This window comes from Pan paniscus, chromosome 19 (assembly GCF_029289425.2).
Source record: "Pan paniscus chromosome 19, NHGRI_mPanPan1-v2.0_pri, whole genome shotgun sequence".
Lineage (NCBI taxonomy): Eukaryota > Metazoa > Chordata > Mammalia > Primates > Hominidae > Pan > Pan paniscus.
Window position 1 is genome coordinate 85,320,427 of NC_073268.2, and position 22,716 is coordinate 85,343,142.

The 22,716-nt window shown below is 34.5% G+C and overlaps 1 protein-coding gene and 1 pseudogene across 2 annotated transcripts in view; one reads left to right on the plus strand and one right to left on the minus strand.

The window, feature by feature from the left end:
* ABCA5 (ATP binding cassette subfamily A member 5) overlaps positions 1-22,716 on the minus strand; it is an 81,572-nt gene that overhangs the window by 53,617 nt on the left and 5,239 nt on the right. For both annotated transcript variants that reach the window (XM_063599365.1, XM_003808943.6), the window contains 8 exons: positions 14,016-14,132; positions 12,796-13,000; positions 8,964-9,125; positions 7,982-8,070; positions 6,423-6,652; positions 4,356-4,497; positions 2,456-2,644; positions 874-1,021 (listed from right to left, as the gene is read on the minus strand). In XM_063599365.1, coding sequence (XP_063455435.1) covers positions 874-1,021; positions 2,456-2,644; positions 4,356-4,497; positions 6,423-6,652; positions 7,982-8,070; positions 8,964-9,125; positions 12,796-13,000; positions 14,016-14,132 — 1,282 coding nt within the window. The remainder of the gene's footprint in view (positions 1-873; positions 1,022-2,455; positions 2,645-4,355; positions 4,498-6,422; positions 6,653-7,981; positions 8,071-8,963; positions 9,126-12,795; positions 13,001-14,015; positions 14,133-22,716) is intronic.
* Positions 18,442-18,668, plus strand: LOC112437583 (small nuclear ribonucleoprotein G-like; annotated as a pseudogene).

The following is a 22,716-nucleotide window of genomic DNA, read 5'->3' on the forward strand; positions in this document are numbered from 1 at the left end:
ACTCCTATGAGAATTGAATGCTGCCACTGATCTGACAGGAGGTGGAGCTCAGGTGGTAACGCAAGCAATGAGGAGCAGCTGTGAATACAGATGAAGCTTCACTCACATGCCTCCTACTGTGCAGCCCAGTTCCTCACAGGCAGCTAGTAAGATCTGTGTCCTGGGGGTTGGGAACCTCTAGTCTAGACTAGTATTACACAATACAACTTTTATAATGGTCAAAATGTTCTACAGAACATCTAGATTGCACCATGCAATTTAGTAACTAACAGCCATATATGGCTACTGAGCACTTGGAATGTGGCTTGTGCTACTGAAAAAAATAAATTGTTAATTGATTTAATTGTAATCAATTTAAATTTTAAAAGCCACACATGGCTAGTAGTTACCATACAGGACAGTACAGGTGTAGAATACAGACACAGGTAATGAGGAATACAAGTGGAAAAGGAAATATGCTCAATACTTAATATTACTATTGAATCTATAGGAGTTTGCTATATTGGCTATAGATGTGGACAGGAGATAAAGAAAATGGTAGGAGTTACAAGATCACTTCATAGTTTTAGACCTTAGAGGGTAAAATAAAATACTTCAATTAAAAAAGACTGATATAAAGAAGGACCAAGGTAAGATCAACTAGAGACTTAAGGCTTTCAAAACTGCTCTCTTTTTACACGATCTCTTTATGTTCACTAGTGGCTACAGCCTAAGGTACAAAATATACTTATTTAAAGTCAAATTAAAAGCTTTAACAATGAATATGACTTAGGGTACCCTGGTTAGGAAAAAAAATCTTAAAATTAAGCTGACCCTATGTGGGCAAAAAAGCCTAAAAATCTTTAAAGTAAAATTCAAAAACCATCTGCATACCTGGAATGACTTGATCAAGATAGACAGCCAAGAGGACATAGAATATACTATTAAGTGTGAGCATGATAACTGTAATAATTAGAGGATATGGGCCTGCAGTCAAATTTGAAAATGAAGCACCTTCATTAAAATCTTCTAAATGCATGACCTGAAAAATAGAAACACTAACTTTATTACATAAAAATGACAAAAACAAGCAAAAGCTAACACTACTTAGAGTTATTTAGCATATCCAGAGTGATAGTAACCAACTGGGCCTTTTAACAGATTAAACACTTGACCAAATTAATAATATAAATTTATAAGGAAAACAATAAAGACTTTACAAAAATGTAAGTTTATCAAACCAATTCCTTTCAATCATGTTTTTAATGTTGTGCTTCTTTAACTGGGATATATTCACTCTAGGGGCATTTAATTCTAATGTAATTACTAACAAATGGAATAAAAACAAACTGCAATATTAATAATAACAAATGCAAACAAAGGGGTTATGATCCATATGAAAGCCAAACAAATTAAGTATTAGGGAATAAAATTATGGTTAGCATCTTTCCAATAGTGAAAAGAAAGCAAGTATTTTGATTAATTAACACAATTATTAAAGTATTCATAGTAGATATTTGTGATAGCATGGAAAGAGAAATGTACTGGAGGTTGAAGCCTCATTTAGGTCCTAGCCCTGCCATTAAGTGAATACGCTTTAATTATACTATTCTAGGCTTTAGTTCTCTCATTTATAAAATGAAGAAGATAAATTCAATGACACTGAAAGGCCATCCCACTCACAACAAAAACCTATGAATCTATAATTCTTCGTTCCTAGAGAACGCGGACTCGGGGACTCAATGAACTCTCAAAATGTATAACAATCATTCTCAGGTCTCAAAAAAGTAAAATGATTAACTCAATATTTAATTATATCTCATAAATCAGAACTTCTATCCAACCAACATGAGTAATTTCTTATATTTAGTAATTACATTTTTTCTTTGTACATTAGCCAAATTCATGTTCCACTACAAAGCCATTTCTTATAAGCCTTCTTCCATTTAGAACCTAACTACTCCTGTAAGGACTAATAAAAATAATATTTGTAAGTCTGAATGTTATTTTGAATGACAATTCCATGAAGCCTGGGCCAACAAAATCCACCAGGCCTACTTATTCCACCACTACACTCACGGTAAATTTGTTCTGCTCCACACACAATTTTCTCCCATGCATTCTTCTGAGATAAATGTACAAATGATAGCAATATAACCAGGCCATAGGCAATAAGAATTACTTGACATTTAAACACATTACTATCAAACTGAGTTTCTGCAGTGAAATAAATTACTGAGATACACTGAAGTAAAAAGTAAAAAATTTATAAACAGAACATTTAACTAAAAACTTAAAATTGGACAAACATAAATAAAACTAGACATAAAATATACTCTAGAAATCATTTCTTTCTCATGCTAAAATTTTAAAATAATTTTTTTGGTAAATCAAAGGTAGTATTCATGGTAGTATAAGAAGCTACATAAAACAGAAAGAAAATATTTAGTGAATGCAAGATTAATATATTACCTACCTGTGCAATACCAATCACAAAAGTACAGTGACAGAAAGGACTGAAAAGCCACACTAACGATTTGGGAAAACTTTCTATGAGGATTATCATAAGGCCAATACATCCAAAAGCCACAGTAACAAAAAATTCAACTATTCCCACATGTTTTGATTTTTTAAAAAGAGGTGTCAGCATTAAAGCAAAAAATACCTATAAAATACAAATATTAAGGTTAGTGCAATGTTCATATATACTAGTATGAAAACAAAATTAAAGTTTGCTTCTGAAAGAACAAGCTATTTTCATGAAAAATGCATTCATAAAAATACAACTATAATTTCTAAATGCTATGGTAAGATATTTTATTTTCATACAAATAGTGATATACCTTCTAAAAATTTAAACTAACAAATATTTTTGTGTTTTTGTTTTGATTTTGTTTTTGAGACAGGGTCTTGTTCTGTCACCCTAGCTGAAGTGCAGTGGTGCCATCTTGGCTCACTGCAACCTCCACCTCCTGGGTTCAGGTGATCCTCCCACCTCAGCCTCCCTTGTAGCCGGGATTACAGGCGTGGGGCACCACATCCAGCATTTTAGTATTTTTTTTGTAGAGACAGGGTTTCACCATGTTGCCCAGGCTGGTCTCAAACTCCTTGCCTCAAGCAATCTTCTTGCCTTGCCTCCCAAAGTGCTGGGATTACGGGTGTGAGCCACCACATCTGGTCTTAAACTAACAAATATTAAATACTGTATTTTTATCTGTATCATAGGTAAACATGACCACCTCTACATTACAGAAACCATAAATAGCCATGTGTTTCTGCAGTAAGATGCATAAAATATGTGAAAAAATAATAAATCAACAAAAATTTTAAGTACAAGACCCATATTTTAAACTTAATTTATTCATAAGATAAAAAAAAAAACAGCTTAAAAGGAAAAAAAAAAACCAGAAGGCCTGCTGCAGTGGCTCGCTCATGTAATCCCAGCACTTTGGGAGGCCAAGGCAAGTGGATCACTTGAGCCCAGGAGTTCAAGACCAAACTTGGACACTTAGGAAGACCTCGACTCTAAAAAAAAAAAAATATATATATATATATATATATATATATATATATATATACACACACACACACAAAAATTAGCAAGGTGTGATGGCACACACCTGTAGTCCCAGCTACTCTGGAGGCTGAGGTTGAAGGATTGATTGAGCCTGGGAGGTCAAGGCTGCAGTGAGCCATGAGTGTGCCACTCCACTCCAGCCTGGGCCACAGAGCAAGACCCTGTCTCAAAAAAGTAAAATTAAACATTAAAAAAAAAACCAGGCAATTACATATGGAAGTATGTTAGTTATTTGCAATTTATTATTTTAAAGAGCAGAAATGATAGCCAAAACATTTAACAACTGATACAGGGTGGGCACATAAACCAATCAGAATGGAAGATGGAACCACTTAAAACAAAGGCTGGTCATTAAAACCCCTCATTCAGCCAATATATCAAATGAATATCAAGACTGCTAAAGAGTTACATTTGCAAAGACGTATCTTTAAAAATCATCATCCTGGAGCATAAATTAACTTGAAAGAGTAAGGATTTCATGAAGACAAACAAAAATAGTCCAATACTTGACAGTCTTAATTATATACATCATTATATAAAGACAACAGATAGAGGAGTTGTATGTGAAATACATCATATGACAAAAGCTAAATCTAAATCTAAAACTATTTTGTAACATTACTAAAAATACAGGGATACAGTGATGCCACATCATTTATTTATTAAGTCACTTATCAATTAATTAGTAAAATCTGTCTTTCATGGCAAATTGACTATAAGTAAACTGAAGAAAAAGACTTTGCTATGTTATCAAACATTTTGACAGTTCTTTATTCCTATCACAAGTTAAAATACTTACAGATGATAATCCATAAAGGAAAAAAAGCAGAAATATCACAATGCTGCTACTTTGAGGAAATAACAAAGAAGCTGTTGCAATGACTGCCATAAGAAGGGACATAAGAAAAATTAAACTTGTATATAGAAGAACCCAGGAAAGCCTAAAATGAGAATACAGATATATTTATGGTCAAATGCATAGGCTTAACCAGTTAAAAAAAATCATTTTAAACAAAATTTTTAGATTTTAGCCATTTTATTCTTAAAATTAAGTCACTGTTCATTTCTGTGTATGCTTATGTACTAAAAATTAATAGTCTTATAAGTAATTAAAAATATAGTATTGGTTAAGTGATAGGTAAAAGTGTAATCTGGTAAAAAATACTATCTTCCAGAGTTAAAAAAGCTTTCAAAATGAATAGTAATTCATAATTAATTTAAATCTAATATTCTCAAAAGTTCAATAGCACACAATGTCTCTGATTTTCTTAAAATGTAAGAGTTTAATGAGTCAAGATAACAATTTTTTTTATGGCATGTGCTACAATTAAACCTCTGATGGCTTCTGTAACTATAAACAATAAAGGCTACCTTACCTCACTAATCAATGACATAATTACTACAATTACACAATGTGAAATCAACAAGATCAGTAATGAATTCACTATTTTTGCTCAAGACTTCTTTACAAATCAGAGCTCAATGGAATTGCTGCAGTATTAAGTTTTATTTTACATATTTTTTCAAGTTAGCTCAGGATTTAATGATGTCATGAAATCACTGAGTTAAGGCTAAAAAGGTAGCAAAATTATCAAAATTGAATCCATCATTTTACTGAGGCAAAACTGAGACCCTGAGAGAATGATTTGCCTAAATTCTTCCAGCTACCGGTTCTCCATAAAATACTTTAATAACCCAATAAATTTTAAAAACCAATCCTTTGGCCAGGCACAGTGGCTCATGCCTGTAATCCCAGCACTTTGGGAGGCCAAGATGAGAGGATCACTTGAGGCCAAGACTTTGAGACCAGCCTGCACAACATGGCAAGACCCCCGTCCCTACAAAAAAATTAAAAATTAGTTGGGCATGACAGCATGCACCTGTAGTCCCAACTACTTGAGAGACTGAGATGGGAGAATCTCTTGAGCCTGGGAGTTTGAGGCCACAGTGACCCATGATCATGCCACTATACTCCAGCCTAGGTGACAGAGCAAGACCCTGTCTCAAAAAATAATCCAAAACCAATAATTTCTAAAATAACAAATGAAAGAAAAACAAGCAAAGGAAATATGTTATATACAATAATTCCATTATGTAAAGTGTTAATGATTAATTGTTACATTGGGCTAATTGGAATAAAATTTTGTAAAACAGACTATAATAACAGCTCACATGCACAGTATTAACCTTCCCCCCAGAATGAACTTCATTACATAGTGAAAAGAGTAAGGAAACTACACTTAGAATTATTTATAAAAATGCATGCCTTTGTAAAATTATCACTGTACAAAAATGCTGATACATTAAAGGTCACTAGTGAAAACACGGTTTTCTCATTTCTTTCTCTAAAATTATTTCCATATTCATCTTAATTCACCCAAATAACTAAAACTTTCGAGGGAAAAAAAGTCCATATACCACATATACAGACTTTAATCACTGTAACTAAATTTTTAATATTATATATATGCTATATTATGGAAGAACTGTAACAAGCAATTAATTTCTAATGTTCCAAGATTTCACATTTCCTGAACTCTGAAATACACAGAAATATATGTGGAGTATATTGAAATATGCTGAAATATACATGGAGTGTGCCCATGATTCAAATAAAATGTGAAATAAAATTTAAACATGTATTGTCAACACAAGCTTTGACATTCTTCATCCCTTATGTTAAATGAAGCCAATTAGTTGTTGAAACTTCTTGACTAATCTCAAATTCCAAGACTAAGGCAATCATTGTAAGAAAACAGGATAAGCACATCATCAAGTTAGGTAAATATCAAAATTACAATTTTGAAAATCTGTATATTTAATACAATTTTTAATTATACTAAGTAATAAATTTTTAATAACATACCAAAAGGCAGTATCATGAAGTCCCATTATCTTTAAAAATTCTTTTATTTTTTTTTCTTTTTCTGCTACGATATGAATTGCCAAAAAGTATCCAAAAGGTGAAAATGCTATAACTAGGTATATTAAAATTACTCCTCGGGGAAAGGTATCTATTTCTACAACAGCAGTTTCTCCCATAATAACAGCTTTAGTTGACTCCAGCTCCTTCCAAAGAGAAACATTGGTCTTCAACTATAATTAGAAAATGTAAATACATTAAATTAATTTAGTTATGATAGTAGCCCCTAGTAAAACGGGACAGCTATATCCCTAAATTTGGTCAGTAACCTAGTACAAATACAATCCTCAAAAAGCTACATACCTGAAATAAAGTGAGTGACCCCAATATCATAATTCTGAGTAGAATATTGCATTCAATTTATTCTAAAAGTATACCATAAAGTTTAAAGTTTAAAGTCAGTAAGTGTATAAATTTTGATTAAATAATTTGTCAAATAAAATAAAATCGCACAATTATCATCTTAAGCAGACAATTATATGTATCTTAGTAAAAATATACATCTTCAAAATTTAGGAATTTAGGACTGATTATTAGTGCCACCATTCCTATGATTGTTTAAAAAACGTTCTTCTAAATACCACGCCCTTCTACTGCTTTAAAGTCTATATATTTAGCACATATAGACCAAATAATAAAACTATTTATGCCACATAATACTTCTAACATTCCAATTAATGCCTAAATTGAAATCTATCCTGCCTATTCATCCAGTGTGGTCTGTGCTGTGGATGGCTAAAAACTTTGGCCAAAATACAAATAGGTGATACAACATCATCAATGTAATAGATCTGTATTTCACTATCTTTACCTTAAATTTCTGTATTATTGAATTTGTGCAATATTACATGTCCCTAATATGTTTATACTGTACTACAAAAGTTTACAAGACAATTATACATAAATCATCTCATTTGGTTCTTACGACAATGCTGTCAAGTAAAGTATTATTATTATAGTCATTTTACTACATAGCAGTGTAACAACAGAGACAAGACTCCTGTTCAGATTTTGATTCCAGCTCCATCATTATTCATACATACTTTAAACGTATTGTTTAGCAGACAAGATGGTTGATATACATTTTGAAATTACAATATTTTGTAGCATAGTAAATTTTGTAGCATAGTAAATTCAATTAGAAAGGGCAAATGGAAAAAAAAGCCACAGATCCATACAGAACACGGAAGAATGAAATATGGTTAATTTGAATAGTTTGAATCCTAAGGGAACTTCATCTACTGTTATCTAGCCCAGACACAAAAGTAAGATTTTTAAAAATAAATTTCATGGCCAGTTTTTCTGCTAAAATATGAAACACAACAAAAAGTACCAAATCAGAAAATATGACTTCTTTTTTTATCTTTTTTCTCAAAGGAGTTGTAGTAGGTTACATATTTTGTACATTTGACAGTAGTCAAACCAAATACTATTGTAAAGAATAAGGAAATATTTATTTTAAAATGGCATAGTTTTTGTATTTCTTCCTTTATCATATTTACCTGTATAATGGCAGCATCTATGGATGCTTGTAAAACTGTGAAACCTGAGGACCAGTACTGAGCAGCCTCACATGATTTTGAACAGCCAGCTATGGGGGGAAGAATATGAGATCTAAGATTCTGTACAACATGCAAGTGCATTGTTTTAAAGATATTATATGGAGAGATACCTACCAAAACAATATAATCAATCAATCTTTACAGGACCAAAGAAATAAGCTACTGACTTTCAAAGGTAAACAATACTTACAAGATTTCTGATCATTTACTTGAAATTTTGAAATAAAAGTTATATGTGTTAGAATACTAAATAGTAAATGAATAAAAATGTAAAGAAAGAAATTAATTGTAGTTATTTAAAACAAGTTACTTTTTTGTTTTAAAGTAAATCATTCTACATGACTTAGCTCTAAAGCACTTCCAGAAGCAAGGAAAAGTCAAAGTTAAGCAAACAGGAAAAAAGAATTTTCAGAAGGGCTTTTTGAAATAAAGTCACAAATTCAGTATTTAGCATAGTGACTTTAACATTGCTCAATAAATGTTTGTGGTTGATAAAATTTCTTCATAGATTTAAACAACCAAAGGTTGTTTCCCATGTTTCAAATATAAAACTAATCAAGTTCACTAGTAGAAGACCTTAAGATTTTAAAGATTTGTACATACCACAAGTAAAAACAATTCCATGAAAAAAAGAGATTTAGAAAGTCATATAACCCAAAATGCAATTTTGCTTTATGCTACTGTATTTAATATATATAAATGTATTAAATCAAAATGGATATATATATAAATGTTTTATGTGTAGAAGTAGATAGGTATTTATAAATAAATATTTTTATGCTATACTTCTCAGTTTTCCTATTGGAACAAGTAAGAATAGTTGAAAATGCCAATATTGAACTATATAAAATTTTGACTATGAACTGCAAGCAGCAAAGATATGCATTTAATTGATCTTCAATGATTATGTAGGGCTATTTACCTCTTGAATCCATATAAATAGAAGATACTGGAATCATATCAGGAAAAAAACGAAGTTCATAGGACATGGAGTCTTTGAAAACCACACCTACAAAGTTGCTCGGCTTAGAGAGACTGGATGTTAACATTTCTTTTTCATTTGTATATTCTTCAGTAATTATGACTGTAAGATATCATAACAGTATAGTTAGCTCACAAATTAAAATACCACAATACAGTAGATCAAGTTTACAATTATTTTGATGAATGGAATATTTTATAAACACTTTTGCTATATTTACTTCTTAAAAAATGAAAACAGGCCAAGCACAGTGGCTCACACCTGTAATCCCAACATTTTGGAAGACCAAGATGGGAGGATTGCTTGAGCTCAGAAGTTCAAGTCCAACCTGGGCAACATGGTGAGGTTCTGTCTCCAAAAAATAAAAAAATTAGCCAGGAGTAGTGATGTGTGCCTGCACTTCCAGCTACTTGGGAGGCGGAGGTGGGAGGATCATTTGAGCTAGGAGGTCGAGGCTGCAGTGAGCCATAACTGAGCAACTGCACTCCAGCTTAGGCAACAGAGTGAGACCATGTCTCAAAACAAACAAACAAACAAAAAGAAGACAATTCTTCCAACAAAATAATAATAAATAATAAAATGGTACAATGTTGCAGACACTACTCAGCTGTCATTTGATTACAGAAATGTGTCAGTGTTATACTTATGTTATAAATATATGATAGTATAAAACAATATGCAGAACTCATATTTCTTCAAGAAATTGCTGTTTCTCAAAACCTCAATTAATTATACTAATTTCAGGCAGCAATAAAATTATAAAAATTATTAGTAATGCAGTTCATTTATCTATCTCGAAGTTAAACTAAAAAATAACTTCGTTATTTTATTTTATATTTTTTTAGAGACAGGGCCTTGTTCTGTTACCCAGCCTGCAGTGCATTGGATCTTGCACTCAAACTTCAGGGGTCAAGAGATCCTCCCACCTCAGCTTCTGGAGTAGAGCTTGGTCGATAGTCACTCATCACCATGCCTGGCTAATTTTTTGTTTTTAATTTTGGTAGAAATGAGGTGTCACTACATTGCCCAAGCTGGTCTTGAACTCCTGGCCTCAAGTGATCCTCCCACCTGAGCCTCCGGACTAGTTGGGATTACAGGCATGAGCCAGTGTACCTGCACAAAAATAACTTTTTAGTAAATATATGAATTTTTTATTTTTAAATATTTCTTATAAAGAAAATTCCACAATCCTTCTCAGAAACTAAATAGGCATTTTAGTAACTATGACACAACTCCTCCTTAAATAAAAATTGTCATTCAAATCCAATATTGCTTGTTCCTTTCTTAGGAGATAAGTGGAAAAAATACTGTAATCATTCTTTCTCATCAGATAAGACTAATTTTTAAATATTTTCTTGTAGTTTTGTTTACAAGCAACTAATTTTCACTACAGAAGCTTCAAACATGTGGTGAAATGGAAAGAATATAGAATTAGTACTTAACGTCTTCATGTATTAACTGTGTGAGCACAGACAGGCGATTTGAACTCTTCAGACTTTAGTGTCCTTATCTACAATGCCTAGCTGATGACACTGGGTTGTTGTGAAGAACAAGTGAAGTAACAAACATCAAAATGCTTTGTAGGCTGGATGTGGTGCCTCACACCTATAATGCCAGCACTTTGGAAGGTGGAGGCAGGTAGATTGCTTGAGTCCAGGAGTAGATTGCTTGAGACCAGCCTAGGTAGCATGGTGAAACCCTGTCTCTACAAAAAATACAAAAATTAGCCAGGCGTGGTGGTGTGCACCTGTAGTCCCAGCTACTCAGGAGGCTGAAGCGGGAGTATCACTTGAGCCCAGGAGGCAGAGGCTGCAGTGAGCTGAGATCACAGCACTGCAAACCAGCTTGACAGTGAGATCCCATCTCAAAAAAAAGAAGAAAAAGACAAAAAAAAATGCTTCGTAGATTCTAAAGTATTACTTAAATGTTAATTAATAGATTTTCCAGGCCTTTTAAGAGGGACAGGGAACTCCAGGATTTACATGAATAAAGAGGGTGTTAGTTCAACATCCTACCAGTCATGTTATGTATGTATGCATAACCCATTTTCAGATAGTTCTGTTGTTAAAAATACAGAAGTCTAAAAAAAGTGTGTATATGTATACACTATTTTAGCATCTAATACACATTGACTTAGTTGTTTTTTGTTTGTTTGTTTGTTCTTTTTTTGTTTTGTTTTTTGTTTTTGAGATATTGAGTGTTGCTCTGTCGCCAGGCTTGAGTGCAGTGGTACAATCTCAGCTCACTGCAACCTCCGCTTCCCGGGTTCAAGCAATTCTCCTGCCTCAACCTCCCAAGTAGCTGGGACTACAGGCACCCACCACCATGGCTGGATAATTTTTTTGTATTTTTAGTAGAGACAGTGTTTCACCATGTTGGCCAGTCTGGTCTCAAACCCCTGACCTCAGGTGATCCGCTCACCTCGGCCTCCCAAAGTGCTGGGATTACAGGCGTGAGTCACCATGCCCGGCCTCATATTTCTTTGGTTTATATTCTTTCCTCCTACTCAGAATTACCAATGAATTTCATTTCAACATTTTTAATCAGCTTTTTGAGCTTGTACACTAAATTCTCATGGTAATCTATACTACTTGTACCTAATATGATACACTACCATATAACAAGAAGTGTATTTAATCAAAATATTAAATAGAAATAGCCAGAGAAAGAAACCAATGGAATAAAAGTTACCTGGCTTCTGACTGTATAATTAACACTTTCCATTCAATGACATAAAATCCAATAATGCGATGACATATAAGCTAATTACAACTATCCCATATGGCAAAAAATAACATGCTAATCTGTCATTTTCTACAATTTAGCACTTCCTTGTTTAATCATTAATAGCATAAGAATTTCTGTCACTTTCTCCAGCTTTTGCTTTAGGTTCTCTCACAGCCACTTTAAGTTCAGTGGCACTTCACTGCTTACACTGTTTTCTAGTTCATTTCTTTGTGAGAAGTGCACATTGAGAAAAAAGACTTAGGTGGCACTTTAGGTGGAGGCCAAGGGAGGAAGATCATTTGATCCCAGGAGTTTAGACCAACCTGGGCAACATAGCAAGATCCCATCTCTACAAAAAATATATATATAAATAAATAAAACAGAGTTAGGGACTTAGCCATAGTCATAGTTGTAGTCTCCAAAGTTAGGTACTTCTTCAGTTTACACCATACACTTCTATAAACAAGCATGGTAAGCTGAAAAGGTGACTGCTTTACAGTCTTTATCACATATTTCTAGCTTCCTTTTTAAATTTTTTATTGTTATAGATGGGGGTCCCATTCTGTTGCCCAGAGTAAGGAGTGCTGGAATGAAGTGGCATGATCATAGTTCACTGCAGCCCCAAACTTTTGGGCTCACGGGATCCCCCCACCTCAACTTCTTGAGTAGCTGGGACTACAGGCACATGCTACCACATTCAGCTAAACATTGCTAGCTTCATAATTATATGAAAGTCAGAATCAAAATGAAATAGCCCATCAAAGCTTGTATCTTATACAAGTATATTTAAACTATTTTATAAATGGTCTAAGAATTAAATATAAAAGTACATAAAATATGCTTCCTACCACCAAGAATATAAATTAATGTTTCACAAGAAAAATAAGGCAACAGAATTAAATAATTTTAGTATTTTTATAAAACTGACTTTGGTGGAGGAACACATCTCTAAGTGTTAAGACTGCTATTCATTCAATAAAGCAAGCTGATAAATATTGAACAGGCTTAATATTATAAACAGAATATATATATAAGCTCACAATACCATCAGGTAGATGATCAGTAGACACTTTCTGCATGATGCTGCTTGTAATATTAGTCACTGGAGTATATCCAAGAATCAGATTAGAAAGAGTAAACTTGTCCATAGGATTGAGTTCTATATTAGGCACTTCTTCATATTTCTTATTTGGATGCATCATGCTAATTAATATTAACCAAAATAAAAAAAATAGTGGAAAAAGAATTTCCTACAATAAAAGAAACAAAGTGATTACAAAGTATAACAATGGCAGCAAAAATCATCAAGATTTCTTGGCAAATAATATAATACTAAGAAAAAACAGGAAATTTGGTTGTCCTTTCTTATGAATAAAAAGTAAAAGCAATTCTATCCCAAAAGAATTTTGTGTTGAACACCTCATCCAACCCAACATGCATATTATTTTTTCCTTTGTATTTAGTTTTACTGAAATATTTTAAAATTCAAGTCACAAAATAAATTAAGGTGACATAAAAGATAATATTTAAACATCTTAGATTATTGACATAAAACATAATAAATTTACTCATATAATTTTATCTAAAGCAATTTACCGAACATCCCTATACGGATTCACCACAAAAATGCCTTTATTCAATTCTGAATTAGAAATCATACTTTAATTATACCTAAATGTATACTACCAAAACCATACTGAATTAAATTCTACGGTCAGTTTTAGTAGAAATGAGCTATTATATCATCTTGCTGTTTAATTGTTTTACCAGTTTCAGGGAAGATGAATAATATGTTTTCATCCTTTGAAATTATTACTAGCTGGTTACCCAAGTTCTTCCTTTCTTTTACCCTTATCAAAAGTAATGTATGCTGTGGGTACAAATCTGTGTCATAATATTAATACTCATGGGCAACTCAATCTAGAGTCCATAAAATACGAGGTTGTGGGATATAAAACTCTGGAATCAAAGTTATTTTGGAATGTTAGTTCATGAAACTTAGGAAACACATGCCTAAAAGCTGAAAATGAAGCACAGATGTTAGAAATTAACTAAATGTAGAAATTATTATTGAAATTTTTAACATTTAGAAAGCATTAAGTAATTCAGTTATTTTTCTGTGGCTAACATGGCAAGCTTTTACTTTACAAGCAAAGAAAAATAAAATTATAATAAAAATATATTTAGCAAAATAAATCATCGCTTCAAGATAGAATATATCAAGCAAAATAAACTGCAAAAAAGCATAAGAGTTATTTAACTTACCTGAACACTACTCTTTTTGGTTCTGCATTTAATTAAGTAATTCTTCAGTAGAAGTGTTCTGGTCTGTCTCCAAACTCCTACCTCCCTAATTGCAGTAGACATGTTTTCTGAATAAACCTATTAAAGAGGAAAAACAAACAAACAAACCTGGAGCCATGCAGTAAACTGCATGTAATTTTTAATGGCAAAATAAGCAGCTGTTTCAGTCCCAGGTAAGATGGATTAAGCATACTCCAAGCTGTCTCTCTTAGGAAACTGGACAGAATGCATGGAGCAGCAATCTGTCAGCTCTGAAAAGTAAACAAGGCATGTGAAATAGGGTAGACCAGAATTTGAAATACCACCATATCAACAGTGGTACTTTTTCTCCTTTGGTATCTCCCGAACCGCCCACAGAGGCAGCTCCAGAAGAAGCCTTAGCTTTGAATTGACGAATGGGCAAGGGAAGTCTTAATGCTCAGGGAGAATGTAGAAATAGCAAATCTTTTTTTCTTTTCTGAATTCTCCTGTATCCCCACATGCAAGCAATCCCATGGTAACAGGGCCAGACTACAGTAACGAAAGCCTACTGCAGCCAACACTCTGAGGCAGGAAAACCTTTCTCTCTATTCAATTGAACTATCATTGTAAGAGGATGAGGCCAATCCCTTTTGCTTTTCTTCTCTACCTCCTACCATTGGGCCCTGGATATGGTGGTTGCAGCTGCACAAGTGTGTAACACAATGGAGAAAATAAACACTAGCTCTCTGGCTGGAGGATAAAACAGCAGCCACAGGGAAGCAAAAAGTAGAAGGGGGAACAAATAGAAAGAGAGCTCAGGAAAGCACTCTAAAAAGTTGTTTTTAATTCCTGTAATAATTCCCAAGCTGGACATACATAAATCCAATCCTATTAGTGTGACAAAGGCTTGAGAAACTGAACTAACAGACAGACCACTGTCCAAATCCAGACTGTTCACTGCAAGGCACACACAAGACAGACCAAAAAGGTACTGCAAAAGTTTTTGAAAAATAAACTAAAATGACAACTACAGTTCAAAGAATGTGGGTAGAAACTTATGACCTGAACCTAACCTGGTTGACAGCCTGCTAAGAGAAAATATCAACATTTTCCGTAGGTATTAACACAAAACCCAAAGTCTCATACAATCCAATATTACACTGCAAATGAAGCATGTAGAAAATAGCTGACCGGGTGCGGTGGCTCACGCCTGTAATCCCAGCACTTTGGGAGGCCAAGGTGGGCAGATCACGAAGTCAGGAGTTTGAGACCAGCCTGACCAACATGGTGAAACCCTGTCTCTACTAAAAATATAAAAATTAGCTGGATGTGGTGGCACACACCTGTAATCCCAGCTACTCAGGAGGCTGAGGCAGGAGATCTGCTTGAACCCGGGAGGCGGAGGTTGCAGTGAGCCAAGATTGCACCGCTTCACACCAGCCTGGGTGACAGAGCAAGGATCCGTCTCAAAAAAAAAAAAATAGCAACTCTACTAAGAAAATAAAATCAAAGATACCAATGCTGAAATAACACAGACTTTGAAATTATCTGATAAAACTTTTAAAGCAGCTATTTAAGGGCTTCAGCAAACAATCGAAAGTACTCTTGAAAGCAATGAAAAATAGAAAATCTTAGCAAAGAAACAAGACATTAAGCAGAATCAAATGGAAATTTTAGAACACAAAAACACAATAAGAAATAAATACAAATGGAAACTTTAGAACAGAAAAACACAATAATAAATAAAACTCATGGAGTGGCTCAAAATCAGAATGAACACAACAGAAAAAAAGTCAGAAAACTTGAAGATTATCAATAGGCATTATCCAATCTGAACAACAGAGAGAAAAAAGATTTTTAAAAAATTAACAGTGCTTCAGAAAACTGTGAGACAGTCTGGGCACACTGGCTTACGCCCATAATCCCAACACTTTGGGAGGCCAAGGCAGACAGATCACCTGAGGTCAGGAGTTCAAGACCAGCCTGGCCAACATGGTAAAACCCCATCTCTACTAAAAATACAAAAATTAGCCAGGTGTGGTGGTGGGCGCCTGTAATCCCAGCTACTGGGGAGGCAACAGAATCGCTTGAACCCCGTAGGAGGAGGTTGCAGTGAGCCCAGATTGTTCCACTGCACCCCAACCTGGGTGACAAAGTGAGGCCCTGTCTCCAAGAAAAAAAAAAAAAGAAAAAAGAAAACTATAGGACAATAACAAAAAGTCTAACTTTCATATTATCAGATTTATAAAAGGAGAGGAGAAAGAGTATTAATGCTAAAAAAAAATAAAATTAAAGACTTAATGGCTGAAAACTTCCAATTTAGCAAGGGATATAAACACATAAGTTTCAAGAAAGTTGGTGAAGCCCAGAAAACATAAAGAAAATCCATGCCCATACACATTATAATTAGACTGCTGAAAATTAAGACAACAAAAAATCTTGAAAGCAGTCAGAGAACAATGATGTATTACCTACAGAGAGTAACAATTTGAATGAGAGCAGACTTCTCATAAGAAACTGCGGAGAAAGTGGAATACATTACTGGTGGGAAAGCAAATGGTTCAGATGCTGAGAAAAACAGTTTTACTATATGACCTCACAATTCCACTCCTAGGTATACACCCAAAAGAAATGAACGTAAGGACTCAATTGAGTACATGTTCACACACGTTCACAGTAGTGCTATTCAGAATAGCAGAAAGGTAGCAACAGCCCAAATACTTACCAACAGATAAATGAACAAACTGTGGCATATACATACAATTATTATTCAGCCATAGAAAGGAATGAAGTGGCTAGGGTGCAGTGGCTCATGCCTGTATTCCCAGCACTTTGGGAAGCCAAGGCGGGTGGATCACTTGAGGTCAGGGGTTTGAGACCAGCTTGGCCAACATGGCAAAACCCCGTCTCTACTAAAAAAAATATACAAAAATTAGCTGGGCATGGTGGTACGTTCCTGTAACTCCAGCTACTCAGGAAGCTGAGGCAGAATTGCTTAAATCTGGGAGGCAGAGGTTGCAGTGAGCTGACATTGCACCACTGCATTCCAGCCTGGGCATCAGAGCAAGACTCTGTCTCAAAAAAAAAAAGGAATGAAGTACTGCTATATGCTACAATTAAAATGAACGTACAAAACGTTATGTCAAGTGAAAGTCAGACTAAAAATGTCAAATGTTATATGATTCCCTTTATAGGAAACTTCCAGAAAAGATAAATGTAGGGACAGAATGCCAACTGGTGATTGTCAGAGGCCAGGGAGAGTAAAGAATGAGGAGAAACTGCTTACAAGGTAAGGAGTTTTACCTTGGAAATAAATTTTACCTTAATAAATTACTTCAAAAAATAACACTGAATGATCTAAATCATTGTACCTATCACAGGTCCAGTATCCCTTTTCCAGGGTACATTTACCCTTTGAAGATCCTTGAAATCCTTTCTGCCTGTGGACCTCTATTGGAGCTATCTCGATTCTTCAGAGGTTTCATTCCAGCTGAACTCAAAATAGAAGTGGTCAGAGTCTCAACTGCAACGTCCACTGCCCCTATTCAAATACACTCAACCCAGTAACCTAGGATCTCTGCATACTAAGAAGTATTGAGAAGATAGCAGGGGAAATAACAACAACAACAACAAAATCCTGTTAAACCTTCCAGAGAAATTGCTGTGCCCTTGTTTTAAATAAACCTATCTAGTGAGGCCACTGCTATAACTCTCCTCCAAAACAAGGACCATCTGTTCCAAGCTGGAGGACTATCTACACCTAAATAAAGAAAACTCACAATTTTTTTTTTTTTTTTTGAGATGGAGTCTCACTCTTTTGTCCAGGCTGGAGTGCAATGGCACAGTCTCGGCTCCTGGGTTCAAGCAATTCTCCAACCTCAGCCTCCCAAGTAACTGGGATTACAGGCGCCTGCCACCATGCTCAGCTAATTTTTGTATTTTTAGTAGAGATGGGATTTCACCATGTTGGTCAGACTGGTCTCAAACTTCTGACCTCAGGTGATCCATCTGCCTTTGCCTCCCAAAGTGCTGGGATTACAGGAGTGAGTCACCGTGCCTGGTCCATAATTTTTGAGAGGCAGTTTGTCTTTTCCAGTAAATATATATAATTAAAGTTTGGCTTAAATGAGCATCTTCTTTATATGCACAGAAGGAAGACTGGAAAGAACTGCTTAAATTAGCAATGGAATTAAAGACAACTTTTATTTTCTTCATGCTTTTTTTCTATGTATTACTTACATAGTAAAAAAAGTAATTAAACAATTAGACATACTGTAAAAATACTAAATGAGTAAATTAAAAACAGCAAAACAAAAGCAGTCAAGAATAGAAGATACATTAAAATAAATTCTTCCAGCATTCCATTCCAAGGCATCTGTGAACCTGTGGAGTAGACACCACAGGTTCTACCACAGGAGGTGTGAGCAAAGCTTACCCTCCCGAGTTGAAAAAATTGATGGACAAAAAGTTATCATTGAAAATTAAATGGTGGCAGACATGTCCAAGGAATATTGTGGGGGATTTGATCCCTTTATGAATCTTGTGATAGATTAATGTGTGGAGATGGCAACTAGTGGGCAACAGAACAATATTGGAATGGTGGTAATGCGATGTAATGGCATCATCATGTTAGAAGCCTTGGAACAAGTATAAATAATGGCTGTTCTGCAGAAAAACCCATGTCCCCCTCTCAAAAGGGCCTGTTTTACTATGATGTAAAAATTAAGTCATGTATATTTTCATATTAGACTCTTTGTTAAATAAACTTCTGTAATGGTCAATAAATAAATTCTTCTAACAGTCTCAACTATGTTATATCACATTTAGCAAAGAGTTGATAATAGGAGGGAAGGAAGGAAGAAAGCTGTACTCATTCAAGCATTATTTGCTACAATACAAACATAGAAACACTAACCTAATGCAGCATGAACATTCTCAAGTTACTTGCCAAAACACATTGATTTTGTGAATGCTACTAAATTATTAATCCAATTTGAATGTTGGATGCTTAACTCTTCATTTTTATATAACAGACTCATAGAGTAGATGGATTCACAAAATTTTTTGTTTTTTTGAGAACTGCTTCCTGAACTCAAGGTTGAGTCTCTAAGGGCCTTGTCTAAAAAACCTGCCCACCCACTCCACCTCTCATCACAGCTTTTTAAAGCAAAACTAAACCAACTCCCCAAACACCATCCCAACGCACACAAACCATCACCACCACCACCACTACTCTTGAGCTGTGTCAGTTAAAATTTCTCTTGGCAGAATTAACTAAGAGACCCACAGACTGGATGGAAGTCAAGGAAACTGAATTACATGAATGGCAACATTTAAGAAAGAAAGTTTACACATTCTTACTCTAAGCTTTCTTCTAATGTACCACACCTATTGTGCTCATAACTCGATTTTTCTTCCTTGGAGTATGTGAAATGTCCTATTATCTTCCCAATATATTTTCATTTTCACTTAAGCTAACCAGTATCAGATTCTATTTCTTGCAAAAAGCATCTTAACCAATATTAAAAAGGCACCAAAATTAATAAACATAAGAACTAATAATGCCCAAAGTAGTATAGGTTAAGAGTATGACCTCTGAGGCCAAACCAACTAAACATGAATCCTGCCTCTGCTACATACTAACTTCAAGACCTTGGGCAAGTTATTTAATGTTTTTGTGCCTAAGTTTTATTATCTGTAAAATACAACAATAGTAGTACCTACCTCTTTGGGTTGTTAAAATGACTAAAAGAATTAATACATGAAAAGCTGAAAATGGTGGCTTGTACATGGCAACTAATTATACACATTGATCACAATTGTGTATAAAAGTATAACTAATATCCTTAAAAGAGTAATAGAGAATATCATATTCTTGGAACAAGAGAAAGATAATTAAGAAAAAAGCAATTACAGAACTTAGAAATGAAATAACAAACTGATAGAAATAAAAAAGCACTAAAAGATGGGGTGAACTTCATTTAAAGACGAATTAGTGAGCTAAATTGAAGCGTGAGTCAAAGAAACCCTACAGAATGAATTGCAAAAGGACAGAGAGAAAAAAATGATGAAAGTATAAACTCTGTCATCAAATTATACCAATGACTCAGTATTATGAATGACCTCAACAATCTGATTTTTCTTATACTCAAAAGCTTTAGTCTAACCATATGAAAATATTAACTTTCAATAATCTTGAGCTTCAATTCAAGTTATTAAAACAAAAAAAAATCTCTTAAGCCCATCTGATCACTGGTTTTCTTCATAGTATGAAATATATGGTTTAGCTGTTTGATTGAAAAGAATGAAACATTCTTAACATTAATTCTTCATAAACCTTTAAACTTTAATGTTGATCTAAAACAGAAACTTCAAAGCTATAGTCAGGTCTTTGTAAACTGACCCAACAACGTACCTATTCACCCTCCTCTTTGCCTGCTGCATCCTCCAACCCGCCAGTCCACAGTGTCTAAGCAGGCCCCATTTGAAAAGGGATATGGGGAATAAATAAGCAAGGACTGGTCTGCATAATAATGTAAACACTAACTCTACCCTATAAATTCTTTGCAAATGATGAGGTGCTGGGGAAAATATTTGGCTTCCTTTTCAGGTGTCGAGACCACATTGTCTCTTGACAATTGGTCGAGAGATTATACCTGTCCTTTGAGGAGAAGACAGAGAAACAAGATAGAATAAAAAAAGGGGTGATTACAACTCTCACTGATACGGTAATCACAAAGGCCCCTCTCTTCACCACATCCTCCACTGTTTTGCAGGGTCTGGAATCCCAAAGGACAATACTGACTAGCCTAACAGGGAGTTAGGGTGGGAAAACTGGGATGAAGGAAGAATGTGGGAAGGCAGTACTTTTCTATATTGACGAACACCCAAAAATAAAGGGTTAATATCTTGAGATGGGAACAACTCTTGTGGATGAAAGAATGAGGTTTCCAGAAAGAAAGGTGGAGATCCACACAGCAGAGGTGACATGAAAGCGGTGTTCCTGACAGAAGCATATATGTGAAAACAGGGCTGCAAAGTTACAAATGAGACATGACCAAAAAGGGGACATCTATGAAGGGTTTGACTTATCAGGTGTCTTTTCTTGGGATACAAGAAACCCCGTATTTAGCATGGAGCTATACATTTCCTCTTTCTATACTAGAATTCCAAAATTTTATAGCTTTATGTGATGGTTTTTGGAAGAATAAGAGAAAAACGCAGTAAAAAGATGCATGGCCTGCCTCAAGTTTAACTGTTTAAGTTTAATTGCCTCTAAATGGCAATATCTAGGAGTTCACTCACTAGCAGCTGAGTTAATACAAGACCAAAGCAGAATTTGTATGGTTCCAACTCAAAATCTTACCAATGAAATACTTTAAAACACTCTTTAACAAAGCCAATTCTTAGCTGTTAAAAAACAATGGCACAAAGAGAAATACGGGTTCAAAATCTAAAAAAAAAAAGTTATTTTCCATACTTCCACAGCATACCTGAGAAATGTGCTAAGTTTGTTGTAGGGCTTTAAATAATAATTAGGTGAGTTTTAAACACCTAACATCTCTAAAGATTTAATCAAATTTAACTTTCCGAGATAAATAATTTACTAGATAAAATAATTTATACTAAATCCAATAAATTGCAAGAAAATGGAAAGCCTACTAAAGCCCATCTTCCTTTTCTAATGTATTAATTGACTTAAAGACCAGGAGTTGCATAATCCAAAGTTCAACATCAAAAATTCACTTCTTAATTTATCTTAAAGTACTGGTTACTACGGCCAGGCACAGTGGTTCACGCCTGTAATCCCAGCACTTTGGGAGGCTGAGGCGGGAAGATCACGAGGTCAGGAGACAGAAACTATCCTGGCCAACATGGTGAAACCCTGTCTCTACTAAAAATACAAAAATTAGCTGGGTGTGGTGGCGGGCACCTGTAATCCCAGCTACTCAGGAGGCTGAGGCAGGAGAATCACTCGAACCCGGGAGGCGAAAGTTGCAGTGAGCTGACACTGTGCCAATCCAGCCTGGCAACAGAGCAAGATTCTGTCTCAAAAAAAAAAAAAAAAAAAGTACTGGTTACTACGTTCCAAGTCCTACGAAACATATTCCACATCACTAAAAGTAATAAAAATGTACATAACCTTTAGAAATAATTGTTAGAGAAAAATTATTTAGGATGCATGAATTTAATTAATTAAAATAAGAAATTTGAAAGCTATAAAGTATTTTTTAAAATCTAAGGTAGTTCTACTATTATACCTACTGCCTTTGTTAAAAGCAGTGCTTTCCTTAGAAGAGCCTCTCTCTTCCCCCGCCTCCCCCCCAAAATCCATCACTTATCTAATGATACCATTATCTCCTTCAAATATTTTCAGCTAGTAAAACAACTCACTGCACAGCAGAGGAGGTACTAAATATCTGTGGAATAAACAATCCATTTATTATGTAGCAGGTAAAATAACTTTAAATTTTTAAAATTATTTTCATAGAGACCTGATTAAAAACATATCCATGTTTATTTCTGTGATAAACAAATTAAGATTATACCCTATAAAATAAATAAGTTGAGTCATCCTGATGTTTAGAGCCATCCTGATAAGAAACGTGGTCACCTTCTTAGCATCCTTAAAAGATTTCCAGAAAGGCTAGCTGAAAATACATTCCCTACCTCCAACAAATGACTGTTAGAGGTTACTTCT